The 15052-nt window shown below is 39.2% G+C and overlaps 1 protein-coding gene across 1 annotated transcript in view; it reads left to right on the forward strand.

Moving 5' to 3' along the window:
* Positions 1 to 15052, forward strand: part of SAMSN1 (SAM domain, SH3 domain and nuclear localization signals 1) — a 173212-nt gene that overhangs the window by 40142 nt on the left and 118018 nt on the right. The window contains 2 exon segments of the mRNA XM_052646142.1: positions 6146 to 6225; positions 14582 to 14640. Of these exon segments, the coding sequence (XP_052502102.1) occupies positions 6146 to 6225; positions 14582 to 14640 (139 nt within the window).

The raw sequence follows: 15052 nt of genomic DNA on the forward strand, positions 1-15052 counted from the left end.
TAAAATACATGTGGGTTAAATTGAATGCTCAGGACATTACAACTGAAAGATTGGCATAACTTAGCCAATTAATTAAGGGAAATTAATCTGTAATTTTGTTTGTTTTATTTTCAGCACTCTAAACAGGTAGAATATTAGTAATATTCATTTTAGTAAATTAAGATCAATTAAAAATTTTTTAAAATATATTTTGGCCTTAATTTTGTGGAGGAAAAAGCCTGAAAAGAATTGACTTTTTGAAATCTATGCATTGGAATTTACCCAAGATCAAATTGTGATTTAAGTAAAGACATTTTTTAAGAAGAGGGCTTTCATTATTTTGTACCAGAAAGTACAAAGAACAAAGCCAAATTTTTTAAAAAGATAAAAGAAACAAAACATATTTGCAGATTTAGAGATTTTTTTTTCAAACATTGTGATGTGGTAGACTATACCATGAATGAAACAGAACATATGTTAAAAAAATGGTATATTTTTGTAAAGTTTGTAAGAAGCTGGATACATTCAGGAAATATGGTTAGTAATGAAAGGAGAATTAACTCCACTCATACTACTGCAAAATTATTTTAAAAATGAATCCTTTTTACATATGATTTTGATAAGATTCATTATAAAACTCCTATTGATAGAGACATTAGGACCTTCCAGTTTAACAGTGGAATTGCCATTTGCTTGACATATTCTTTCCTGAATTGTAGTCAGTATCATTACTTCCTTGGTGGCTCAGACAGTAAGTGAAGTGAAGTCGCTCAGTCGTGTCCGACTCTTTGCGACCCCATGGTCTGTAGCCTATCAGGCTCCTCCGTCCATGGGATTTCCCAGGCAAGAGTACTGGAGTGGGTTGCCATTTCCTTCTCCAGGGGATCTTCCCTACCCAGGAATCGAACCCAGTCTCTTGGATTACAGGCAGACGCTTTACCGTCTGAGCCACCAGGGTAAAGCGTTTGTCTACAATGTGGGAGACCTGTGTTCGATCCCTGGATCGGGAAGATTCCCTGGAGAAGGAATTGGCAACCCACTCCAGTACTCTTGCCTGGAAAATCCCATGGATGGAGGAGCTTGGTGCAGGCTACTGTCCATGGGGTCGCAAAGAGTCGGGCACGACTGAGCGACTTCGCTTCTTTCTTCTGAGCAGGCATATAAATATTTTGTCTGAACTTCTCTGGATCTTTTTAAGTCTTCTTCTTTATTGGCATGTTACCCTCATTTTCAAGATAGTAAGTGTATATAGTCACAAGTGTATTTACCGTTCTGTGTAATTTTCAGGAACCACAATTTGATTGAGACATTATTTCCCAAGAGCATGTGATTTAACTCAGATTAGACTGGACTATGTGAGGAATGACAGAAAGAAACCTGATTTCACACCTGAATGTCTGTCTGTGTGCTATGTATGAATAAACCTCCAGAGCAAAGGTTTCCTGCAAAACCAGTCTCTTTTAATTTCAAGGAAGTCTATCTGAATTGAATGCAAACATTCTAAGATCGAGTGTTTTGTACAAAAGAATCTTGAAATCCCTTCCATTCTTTAGGAGAGTTCTCTAGGATTAGAGTTACCTGAGTATGGTCAGAAGTCTAATTTCCATTAGAATAACCTAGAAGCTGAGTAGAGATATCTTTTTTAACCAAATCCCCTTTTTTTTTCTGCCTCTGCATTTGAAGGGCAGTTGGAATCTGAATGTTTATGCTGAAGGGTACATTCTTAAGTACACTGTCATTTGTGACCCGCTGATATAGTCCATCCATGTGCAGATAATCTGCTGCTACCAACCAACCAACCCAAACCTTAATGACATAAAGCAAAATTTCATTAGACTCATAGATTTTGCAAGTCAGGGATTCAGTCAAAGTAGCACTTCACGACATCTGAGGCTTCTTTTAGGAAGACTTAAATGACTGCTGTTGCTGTTGTTCAGTCCCCCCGTCATGTCTGACTCTTGGTGACCCCATGGACTGCAGCATGCCAGGCTTCCCTGTCCTTCACCATCTCCCAGAGTTTGCTCAAACTCATGTCCATTGAGTTGATGATGCCATCCAACCATCTCATCCTCTGTCGCCCCCTTCTTCTCTTGCCCTCCATCCTTCCCAGCATCAGGGTCTTTTCCAATGAGTTGGCTCTTCTCATCAGGAGGTCAAAGGATTGGAGTTTCAGCATCATTCCTTCCAGTGAATATTCAGGGTTGATTTCCTTTAGAATTGACTGGTTTGATCTCCTTGCAGTCCAAGGGATTCTCAAGAGTCTTCTCCAGCACTGCAATTGGAAGACATCAATTTTTCAGTGCTCAGCCTTCTTTTTGTTCCATCTCTCACATCCATACATGACAGCTTGAGGAGGACTTACATGTCTGATGGCCAGAATCATCTAGAGATTTCTTCACTTATGTGTCGGGTACCTGTCTGGGATAACTGCAGGTTGGGCTCAGCTGGGACTATCACCTGAGAACAAATATGTGGCCTCTCCATGTAGCTCAAGCTTCTGCCAGGCTAAAGGCTGGGTTTCAAGAGGGAGAGACATCAGAGGGAGTGTCTGGAGAGTGAGCCTCACAGAAGATCCAGGTAGAACCTGCCAGCTTCTTCTGACCCAGACTTGGAGGTTACAAAATATAACTTCGGCTGCATTCTCCTCTGACAAACAGATCATTATAGCCAGTTCAATTCAATAGAATTAAATTCTATTTCTTGGTGGAGGCATGCCAAGGTCACACTGCAGAACAACATATTGTTGTGGCTGTCTTTGGAAACTATAACTTGCATATTACCTTATTCAGTTATTGCCTTTGTTGATACTTAGGACCAAATTGCTCTTATCTTTATATATGTATATGTGTATATATACGTATATATATATATATATATATATATATATATATATATATTTTTTTTTTTTTTGGTAGGGTAACATTTGGGAGTTAGGGCTTCCTAGGTGGCACTAGTGGTAAAGAATGTACCTGCCAGTCCAGGAGACAAAAGAGATGTAGTTTCCTTCCCTGGGGCAGGAAGATCCCCTGGAGAAGGGCATGCAACCCACTCCAGTATTCTAGCCAGGAAAATCCCGAGAACAGAGGAGCCTGGCAGCCTACAGTCCATAGGGTCCCAAAGAGTCAGACATGACTGAGGCAACTTAGCATGCACAGACGCAACATATGGGAGATAACAAATATATAAAATGTATAAGATTACAAAACAAATAGCTAATCTTCATAAAATGCCATTGTCCTGGTGTCCCTTTCTTAGTTCAAAACCCTCAAATTCTCCCAATTTTTAAGCTGAGGCTACACATGGGTAGCTTTACAAATAAAATTACTTTAAGAAAAAGTTTGTTTAGGTCAGATGATATTTTCAAAATCAGGAAATTTTACCTTAAAATTCATACGTTTATACTTTCTTGAAAAACATGAGGGTCAAATTGTCAATCCGACATCTGAGGTGGTTTCAGCTGAGAGAGCTGAGAACAATGGCTGCCCATTAGCAATGGTGGACCTTCGCCTCACCACAGATCTCCGCATGTCTCCTTGTCAAAATTCACTTCATTTAGTTAAATTACTTATTTGCCTTCTGTAGGTGTTTATATCTGCAACATTGGTCTAGGGGGTTTTGGCCACATTTCTCTGCCTAGCACTCAAGGCGCATTACCATTTGGCCTTCCTCACCCACCCAGCCTCACCTCCTCCTTTACAGTATCCATAATTGCCTTCTGACATGACCTATCTCAATTTCTACTTTTAATTAAGCCTGTTGCTCTTATTCCACACTATAGGTTAGTGTTGACAGCATTGCTGTTGTACTTTTTTTGTAACTTGTACTTTTCTTCTGTGTTTCCAGACTACCTCCATTCTTCAAGCCCACTGAGACCCTGCCTCTTCCATGAGTACAGTGGGGCTTAGTGTTCTCTCCCCACAGTAGTGTCAGAGTCACTCATTTTTCTGCCTCGCACTGTATATAAGGGAGGTAAATACAGTGTGTACATTTCTCACTCACAGACTTCCAGATTCAAAAGTACAGGAATCTACCTCACTTTGTTTTCCTGCACCCAGAAGAATTATAGTGGGAGCTCTCCAAAATTCAGGTTAAAGGGATCAGAAAAAGAAAACCAATGAAAAAAAATAAAGAAACAGAGGAAAGAATTTTTTTTTTCCAACTACAGAAACTTAAAAGGCTGTAAAAACTCTGCTTCTAGCTTCCTGACCCTGAGATGGAAGATCTTGCTTCGAAGAGCCAGATCAGAAAAACAGCTCTTTTTAAAATGTCAATGTTTTCTGGAACCCTGAAGTGTGGTAACTTGGATGTAAAATCTTAACTTATTGGTGTAAATAACTCTGAGGCTGAGCTGTGAATTTACCTTATCTTGTAACCATAGGTATAATGGGGATTTGGGGGGAAATTTGCTCCTATTTTCTGCATAGAGGATAGGCCTTGCCTGTGCCTTCCTCCCCTGAAGAATGTAAGAATGAAAAATAGTAGAAAATTGAAGGAGTGACTGGAAGTAAAACAGAGTAAAAATGATAAAAGAAATCACTGGACTGATTGCCTGGTGACTTCTGGGGTCTCAGTATCCCCATCTGTAAACGAGCAGTTTGGATTAAGTGATCCATGAAGTGCTGTCTTCTTTTAGCACATGGTGTATTTCAAATTTAAATAAATGGACCCCTTGTACAGGGCCTGAAAGGGAATGCTAGTCTTTTGAAAAGGTTTCATTTAGCTGCAAGCGAACGGATGACACATTCCAAAGCTTTTACCAAAGCAGGCAGAGAACAATTTTAGCATAAATAATTCATGTTGAGAAGACATAAGCTAATGAAGCTCAAAATGCCAGGGATGGAAAGCTCAGTTTAACAGAAACAAGTGAGGTGATAGTTTCATGAAATCATAGCATTTTTGAGTCAGAAGTGGTTTAGTAGCTTGGATGCTACTGTTTTATGAAATAGGATGGGAGGAAACTGAGTCCCGGAAAAATTTTATGACTTGCTCAAGGACACAATTGGTCAGAGACATTCTTCATTTATATTTTGTTTCAGTTCAGTTCAGTTCAGTTGCTCAGTCGTGTCTGACTCTTTGCGACCCCATGAGCCGCAGCACGCCAGGCCTCCCTGTCCATCACCAACTCCCAGAGTTCACTCAGACTCATGTCCATCAAGTCAGTGATGCCACCCAGCCATCTTATTCTTTGTCGTCCCCTTCTCCTCCTGCCCCCAATCCCTCCCAGCATCAGAGTCTTTTCCAATGAGTCAACTCTTTGCATGAGGTGGCCAAAGTACTGAAGTTTCAGCTTCAGCATCATTCCTTCCAAAGAAATCCCAGGGCTGATCTTCAGAATGGACTGGTTGAATCTCCTTGCAGTCCAAGGGACTCTCAAGAGTCTTCTCCAACACCACAGTTCAAAAACATCAATTCTTCAGCACTCAGCTTTCTTCACAGTCCAACTCTCACATCCATACATGACCACTGGAAAAACCATAGCTTTGACTAGACGGACTTTGTTGGCAAAGTAATGTCTCTGCTTTTCAATATGCTATCTAGGTTGGTCATAACTTTTCTTCCAAGGAGTAAGCGTCTTTTAATTTCATGGCTGCAATCACCATCTGTAGTGATTTTGGAGCCCAAAAAAATAAAGTCTGACACTGTTTCCCCATCTATTTCCCATGAAGTGATGGGACCAGATGCCATGATCTTTGTTTTCTGAATGTTGAGCTTTAAGCCAAATTTTACACTCTCCTCTTTCACTTTCATCAAGGGGCTTTTTAGTTCCTCTTCACTTTCTGCCATAATGGTGGTGTCATCTGCATATCTGAGGTTATTGATATTTCTCTCGGCAATCTTGATTCCAGCTTGTGCTCCTTCCAGCCCAGCGTTTCTCATGATATACTTTGCATATAAGTTAAATAAGCAGGGTGACAATATACAGCCTTGACGTACTCCTTTTCCTATTTGGAACCAGTCTGTTGTTCCATGTCCAGCTCTAACTCTTGCATCCTGTAATTTTGACTTGTTTCTTATAACAACAGCATATCTTTAGGAAAGTAAATATTTGTGATCTAGTCAATATAATGCCTTAATAGATTAAAGAAAAATATAAGTATTCAATTGCACTTAAACTTCTTAAATTGTGTAACTTCTGGTAATCTCCACATAACTCCTCTTTTCATAGATCTAAATGAAGATGATTTTCTTTCAAGTCATAATGCACATACTCTTCAAGGAAAAAAACTACAAGGTATTTCTTATCAGGTAATGTAAATAATCAACACTTACACACCATTTTGTGCAAATCATCTTGTTATTGATGTGTACATAGTCTACAATACTTAGTCTTGTAGCTATTTTGTATTTAGTTACTGCAGGATGTTTTGTAACTGATATGACTATGTCTCTGTGAATTGGAATATAAATGAAAAAAGTAAATGATGATGAGTTAATAAGCCACTTTGATTATGCAAAACACTATGCTCCACAGCCTTTTGATAAGTAACTCTGAACTTGGTAAATTAATATACTGGGATTTTCTCTGACAAGACCTGTGCTAAGTGCTTAGAACTATCTGGCAAACTTCAGTGAGGGGCATGTCCCTCATGTTCTATGTTTGATATAAAAACATATTCTGTGATTTCTGACATATCCCTTTAAAGCTTGCACTAATTAGCCCCAGGAGTTCAAGCAATTAAGAATGTCTGAACCTTGGGCCTTCCTAATAACAATAATATAGCATTAATTACCAGTCAAATAATTATTATTCACCCTGTAAAAAAAAATCATGTATAAGTCAAAAGGGCCAACTCTGGCATCATGCTGATTTTTGATATTTTTCTGACAGCCACAGAGTTCTCTTTAACCATTCTGATGGTTTTATTAGAAAATTTAGAACTGACCTTCCTCAGCGCAGTGCACTGATCAATAGGCAGAGGATATGTAGCATATGAATTAGGAGGGGTTGATTTGGTGAGGAAAGAGAACTCGAATTTCTAAAGCCAGCCTGATTTCTGAGGCTGTCAGAAGCCCCTAGACAGTGGATCATAACTTTTGATCAAGTACAGTTTCTGCTGTCTGCTCTGATGCTGCCTGAGTCATGGAACTGTGCTCCCAAGAGGGTGGCTGTACCCATTACACTTTACTGCAAAGTCCATCTATCAGTGGGTTCTCCTGCCATGTGTGGTTGAGAGTTCCAAAAACAGACAGCTCTGCTTGAATCTTAATTTGCCCTAGTAGGTACATGGTGACACTAGGGGTAAGCAATCTGCCTGCCAATGCAGGAGATATAAAAGATGTGGGTTTGATCCCTGGGTCAGGAAGATCCCTTGGAGGAGAGAATGGCAACCCAGTCCAGTATTCTTGTTTGATATAAGGAGCCTGGTGGACTGCAGTCCATGGAATCTCAAAGAGTCGGGCACAACTGAAATGACACTAGCAGCAGTAGCTACATGACCTTGGCAATTTACTTAATCTCTCTCTGCCTCAGTTTTCATCATCTGCAAAGTCAGTCTATAAAGAACCTGTATTTCATGGCTGTCATGAGGATTACATGAGATATTTCATTAAACCAGTTAGCTTTATGACCGGCATTTTGGAGATGTTTTTAAAAATTCGGTTGTTACCATAGACCTTCCTCTCTTCTTTTATTTTTTTCCTTCCTCCTCCTCTTGCCTTTTGCAGGAACTTAATGACACTGTCACAAGCACAGCTGGCAGATCATTTCTGAAACATGCAGTTTCATCCTCCCAAATTTAGATAAGACCTCAGATATAGTATCTTAGTGAAACATTATCTGATAGCCAGGAAAAAATAACTGGTTTACAGTAAGAACTCCCCTGACATGCTTTATGCTCAGACAAATTCTTTAGAATTTTAGTAAAAAAAAAAAATAGAACCATCTCTTAAAAATAAGAAAATGATATAGAATGTCCTTAGAAGAAAGAGATAAAGATAAATCCTTACCCTATAACACCAAACTTCTTGTACATTTTAATTGGCCTTCTAGAATGGTAATGTTTCAAATGTACTCTGCAGTTTATTACTAAAAATTAGTTGGGGGAATTCATACCCAGTAACAGACAGGCAGGAACTAGCTAATCTAGAAATCTTCATTGGAGAGTTGGGGAGTGGTCTTATCTATCTTTAATATCCCCCTTCTTATTCATAATAGGCATTCAGTAGAGCTTAGTTAATTAAGAAGCACATTTTCTGTATGACAGAATAGTTCAGTGTAATAGAGTATTATTAAATATTAAGCAGTACTATGCAAATTATTAATCTATTAACTCCTTGAGACTGAGAAAAAGTAGAATCAGTTTACTCTTTGAAAGATGAAGGAGAGGCAAACATTCTCTGGTGTGAAGGGAAAACTGACCTGTAGGTGGGATGGACTTTGCAGACTGTGACTTCTCATCACGTGAGCACATGACTTATGAGAACAATATTTTTCCAGGTGTGTCCTGGGGACCATCTGTATCATTTAGGGTATTTGTTAGACTCATTTAGGGTATTTGTTAAAAATGCAGATTTCTGAGCCACATCCCATTCCAGGTGAATTATCATGTCTGGGGTCCAGGAATCAGTATGTTTATGTAAATTTTCAGAGGAGGCTCAAGACATGAACCGTGAGACTCTGGGAATCAGATTATTGATGATCACGTGTCTGTGGACTTGATGTCTCACCCATTTTTACTTTTTAAGCCCAAATTTGGCTCAGGTCTGGCCTGGGAAGACAAGGCCTCTTGGAAAACCAAAGTTGATATTTGTTCCATATTACAGGAATGATATGCATTTATTACAGAGCTTTTTAGAACAATATAAGAGTAGAAAGGATTAAAATACTGAATAAAATCTTAAAAAGGTAAACATTTTCATACCACTGGCCATTTTACTATCACTAACATGGGATAAAGTTCATAAGATGTAAAACATATTATAGTTATCATTACTGTACTTCATGCTTACAAAATAGATTTTGTATAATAAAAACCTTCAGAATAAAAGACTTAAACATTAACTGAATTTCCAGTCAGAAAACACTCAACCAGACATGCTCCCTTCATGTTCTCAAAATGAGAAGATCTCAGACGTATTAAAAGGAAAGTACAAGGAACCAAGGGGCAGGAGTGGGGAGAAGATGTTTATGGAATGCTTTCCCAATACTGACTTTGCTTCGTGAAGCTTTTTGTTTACTTGTCTTGGGATTAATTCTTTGGAGAACCAGGCTTGCAGAAGAAGTGCTAATGGGGAGAGTTTGAAGCAAAACCGACTGACTGCCTGGTCCTTTGCTCAGTATAATGACCATAAAGCACATCTCCGGGTAACTTGACTCCCAGCATTTATTTTTGTATCCTTGTTCTTGTTTGTTCTTTTCTGCCAGCATTCAGTTGATGGCTCAAACCTTTTGTAGCATATTGAAAGCCTTTTGTAGCATATTTTACTGCATAAAATATTCAGTAATACAGACTTTGGGCTAATATATTTTCAAAAATGTTTCATGCCTCATTTCTCACGTAAATTCTTTGGTTGCATTCAGCCTTCGGAGCGTTATTCATATTCATGATAGAAAAGAAGGATAACATTTATTACTTTCAGTGCTAGTGATATTCAGCACTGTCAAGCACCCCCCACAAAGGAATGCACCAGAACATTTTCTCCCTGAGCAACCTCAGGGAGAAATATTAAATTTTAAATCAATATTAAAATTAATACATTTTATATAAAATACAGAAATATATTTATTTGTGCTATAGAGACTTATAATAAATATATATTTATATTTTCATCAAAATATACATATTTTCCCTGAAACCCTATGTTCCCTTCTGTGGCAGTTATTAAAGTATTAAAGGTTAGATCACTCCACATCCTTTCAATTTCTTTCTTGATGTTCTCTTCTATGCAGACTGTAAGGATAAGTATTTGAATTGTCAGCCTTCCCTGTAGTTAGGGGTGGTCATGAAATGCAATTCTGGCCAATGAGATGTAAGCAGAAATGCCTGGGGAGGACTTTCTTTCTTTTTAAAATTTTAAATGTACCTTTTTATTGAGATAAAAGTCACATAATATAAAACAACTATTTTAACCATATTTAACTGTACAGTTTAGTGATACTAAGCACCTTCACTTTGTTGTGCAGCTCTCACAATCACTCATCTCCTGAATTTTTTCATTCCTAAACTGAAACTGTCCCCATTAAACACTAAGTTCCCCCTCCTCACCCTCCCACCCTCTACCCCCACCTCTGGCATCTACCGTTGTATTTCCTGACTCTATGAATTTGACTGTTCTAAGGACCTTGTACAAGTGGAATCAAATAGTATTTGTCTGCACTTACTGACTTTCTCTGGTAGCTTAGATGGTAAAGCGTCTCCCTACAATGTGGGAGACCCGGGTTCAATCCCTGGAAGATCTCCTGGAGAGGGAAATAGTAACCTACTCCAGTATTCTTGCCTGGAAAATCCCATGGATGGAGGAGCCTGGTAGGCTACAGTTCATGGGGTCGCAAAGAGTTGGACATGACTGAACGACTTCACTTTCACTTTTCACTGTATATTGGAATGTATTTTTAAGGTTAACTTAATATATGTCCTACAAACAAATCTAACTTTCTCCCCCCACCCCATAAAAGCCTACTGCAATACAGTAGGTTCTCATCAGTTATCTACTTTACACATATCAGTATATATATGTCAATCCTAACCTCCATTTATCCCCTCCCCTTCCTCCCTTGGAATGCCTACATTTGTTTTCTATATCTTTTTTGAAAAAAATAAAGCAAAGCTTCATGAGGAGACAGCTTTGTCCTTTGCCCTTCTCCCTCCCTGGAGCTGGGACTTGATTTCTGGTGAGCTAGCACCTGTCTTGCAACCATAAGGGCAAAGGCCTGTGTTAAGGATGATGAAGCAGGCAAATACATGGACTTTATTCATCAGTGACATTCTTGAGTAACAGCATCAACACTGGGCCACGTATATCTGGACTTCTTCTTGTGTGGAATATAAGTCCCATACTTGTTTAAGCCAATATTGAGTTTTCTGTTCCTCAAAGCTGAGTATATTCCCAACTGATATACTTTGTTTTTAACTGTTACTGTTAATGCTGAATCCTAATTGGCTTAAGATATCAGACCAAACTGTGCTCAAAGAGTTGGATGACATCCAGACTCAGCTCTGATTGTACAATTAGATTAGCCTCCTTCAATTCTCAAGCAGTGTAAGTAACACCTAGAGTTGAGTTAGTCATTTAGTCTGTAAAATGAAATTGAGATTAATAACAAAAAAATCGATTGACTGCATACAGTTCATTGGCTGCTGCTGCTGCTAAGTCGCTTTAGTCATGTCTGATTCTGTGTGACCCCATAGACGGCAGCCCACCAGGCTCCCCTGTCCCTGGGATTCTCCAGGCAAGAACACTGGAGTGGGTTGCCGTTTCCTTCTCTAATGCGTGAAAGTGAAAAGTGAAAGTGAAGTTGGCTACATATACAATTTAAACTGCATCTAATATAGCACACCATTGCTGGGAATGTTATGTAGATTACATCAAGGAAAAACTACTTTTTGGTGAGTTTTGCTGAAGTCATGGCACCAGGTAAGTAGAGAAGAACTTAAAGGTTATGCTATGATCTCGTTAACAAGCAGTAGAGGCAGGTCTCTTATTAGGTTTAATCAGAGAAATTGTTTGTGGTTCTAAGCAAAATCGTGATCAGATCATAAGGCAGGGGGGGAAAAAGAGGCCCAAATGACAGACTGTTTAAATAGTACCTGCTGCTGCTGCTGCTGCTAAGTCGCTTCAGTCATGTCAGACTCTGTGCGACCCCGTAGACGGCAGCCCACCAGGCTCCTCGGTCTCCGGGATTCTCCAGGCAAGAAGTGTCAGTTAAAAAACAGTCTTTATGTATGATGCGATCATTTAAAGATAATCTGCTAATGCTGTTTATTGCTCTTATTTTTAAGTACTTTCTTCTCTATAACATCAGCTACTGTATTAGTTATCTGTTTCCCATGCTTTGCATGCTTCATCGCTTGATTCTTTGGGACGTTATGGACTACAGCCTGCCAAGCTCCTCTGTCCATGGGATTCTCTAAGCAAGAATACTTTCCATTTTCTTCTCCAGGGGATCTTCTCAAACCAGGGATTGAAATTTGTAGCTCCTCTGTCTCCTGCACTGCAGGCAGATTTTTTTACCCACTGAGCCAGCAAAGAAGGCCAGTTATCTGTTGCTACATAAAAAAACTACCCCCAAATTCAGGTTTCTAAAACAACAAACTTTTATTGTGTCACAGTTTCTGTGAGTTAGGCGTTTGGGAGTGGTCAAGCTGGGTGATTCTATCTCAGGGTCTCTCATGAAGTTGCAATTAAAATGGTGCCTGAAGTCTGCCTATCGCTGAAGAAACTGCTTCCAAACTCCCTCTCATGGCTGCAGCCAGGAGGCCTCAGGGATGGTGGGGGGTGGGGGGCGGGGGTGGTTGGAGGAATCAGTCTCTCATCAGGTTAGCCTTTGGAGCTGCTTGAGTGTATGTAGCATGGAATTTGGCTTCCCCCAGGGTGTTATCCAAGAAACAGAGTAAGGAGGAAACCAAAGTGCCTTCTAAGATTGAGTCTCAGAAGTCATACACCATCATGTCCACCTTATTTTATTTGCTGAGAGCAAATTATTAAAGCCAGCTCAAACTAAAGGGAAGAACATTGTGACCCATCTCTTGAAGAGAGCAGTATAAAACAATTTGTGGGCGTATTTTAAAAGCACCAGAGCTACCCTAATAATATTTTGAAGCTATAAGTGGACAGGTGGAGGAGGATTTCTATATCCCATGAGTGAGATTATAACTCATTTAGCAAATAGTATATAGAACTCTATTTGGAAGTGAGAATAGACTATAACCTCTTTTTTAAAAATGTAAGGCTTTAAAGAGTGACTTTAACTGGTATTCGAAGAACATGGAATGTTATGAATTCCACATCTTTGTCTCTGGTGAATTAAAATCAGACTAGATATTGTATCAGTATCCAAAGTTATATTTTATCTGTCTCCAGATCTGTCTATCTATTGTCCCTTTTAAAGCAAGGAAAAGAGCTTAAGCGACTCTCATTTTAACATTTATTCACAGAAAAGGAAATAACTAGTAGTAACAAATGAATTTTATGAATAAGCTATCTTATCTAGCCAAGTTCTAATTCTAAATACCTGAGGGTGTTTGCACTTCTTGATCATTTCAAAAGGTTGATAGGAATTATTTGGGTATTTCTCAGTATTATTTCAATTTTTAAAAGAATTGTATAATTTTAAAAATGGATAGTAAACACATCCTGGTAATTTCAACTGTGTCAAGCTAGTTGATGTCTTTAAAATGAAACACAAACCTGAAAATGTGGGCCTAATTCTTTAAAAATCTGTGGGCTTCCCAAATGGCACTGTAAAGAACCCTCTTGCCAACGAAGGAGACATAAGAAACATTGGTTTGGTCCCTGGGTTGGGAAGAGCCCTTGGAGGAGGGCATGGCAACCCACTACAGTATTCTCGCCTGGAGAATTCCCTGAACAGAGGAGCCTGGCGGACTCCAGTCCATGGGGTCACAAAGAGTTGGATATGACTGAAATGACTTAGCACGCACACTCTCTGCACTCAATGGCAGAGTAAAATCCAGTCCCTCAGCACTGGTTTCAGTCACTTCAGCTACACTGTCAGTTTCCACTTCTTGCCTCTTGGTCCTAGACTAGACCTTGTCGGACTTCTGCCTAGCTTTCAACTGCATAGTAACCAAACTTGCTTTGCCTTTGTTTGAGTCATAACTCTTGACTTTGGACTTGTTTAAACTCTCTATTGGAGAAGGTGATGGCACCCCACTCCAGTGTTCTTGCCTGGAGAATCCCAGGAACGGGGGAGCCTGGTGGGCTGCTGTCTATGGGGTCACACAGAGTTGGACACGACTGAAGTGACTTAGCAGAGAGAAACTCTCTATGCTTCAGTTCCCTTATGTGTAAAATGATGAAGGAAAAACTTCTTATGATTGTTAAAAATATTAAATGAAGCAGCATATGTACTACCCCTAAAAATGTTCAATGAACATTTATGTCCTCTCCTTAAACTCCTCTTAATCTGACAGAAAGACTGAAATTCATGTCTATTTTCTGTTATAAACTCTATCTAGTGCCTTTTGCTGCAGTCTCGTGGTGTCCTGGAGAGAAATTGTTTTTAATGCCAGGGACCAAACCTGTGTTCGTTTGGGTCATGCTAGTGGTAAAGAATCTGCCAGTGTAGGAGACATAGATGCAGATTCGATCCCTGGGTCGAGAAGATCCCCTGGAGGAGGGCGTGGCCACCTACTCCATTCTTACCTGGAGACTCCCATGGACTGGAGCCCACCTGGCTCCTCTGTCCATGGGACTGCAGAGTCAGACATGACTGAAGCGTGCATGAACATACATATTCATCTTTGTATACATGTATGTGGAGATGAAATTATGGTGAAACATAAATTAGTGTACTTTGATAATATGATAATCATGGTTGAGAAAATGAATCCTTTCCCAATTATGGCGATACCTTTGTACAGTTTTGGTTTTGTTTTGGTTTAAAGAATGTCAACATCAATCTTTTCTTTTTTTAACATTAAAGAGGGTAACCTTTGAATACTGAAGTCCATCTCTCTGTCAAAGACACATTAAGCCTACTGTGTTCTATTTAAGTGGTTTTTCTATCTCTTTCCCCAAAATGTTAATGCCATAAGCACTGTGTTCTATAGTTCTTTGTTACATTGGTCTTCAGCTGCCACATGGAAATGTTTTTAGAGAACATAAAATGACTTGTCCTTATTGAGAAATTTCCTGACCCAGGAGAAACATAAAGCATTTCCTTCAAAGAAGAAAGAGTTTTTCATATTAAAAAAAAGTCCTTAAAATTTAGCAATTTCTCCTAGGGCTTGAAAAATATTTTAGTGTTATAAAGTATAACTGGCATCTTTTGTATGCCAGTTCTCTCTTATGACACTGAAATCTTCAGATCACATGAACCACCTTCTTTTCCTAGTTGAGCTGTTGCTAAACAAAGGTTCAGGGAAAGAAAATGTTTTGTAGCAGGTATGGAAAA

This window comes from Budorcas taxicolor, chromosome 1, assembly GCF_023091745.1.
Source record: "Budorcas taxicolor isolate Tak-1 chromosome 1, Takin1.1, whole genome shotgun sequence".
Classification (NCBI taxonomy): Eukaryota; Metazoa; Chordata; class Mammalia; order Artiodactyla; family Bovidae; genus Budorcas; species Budorcas taxicolor.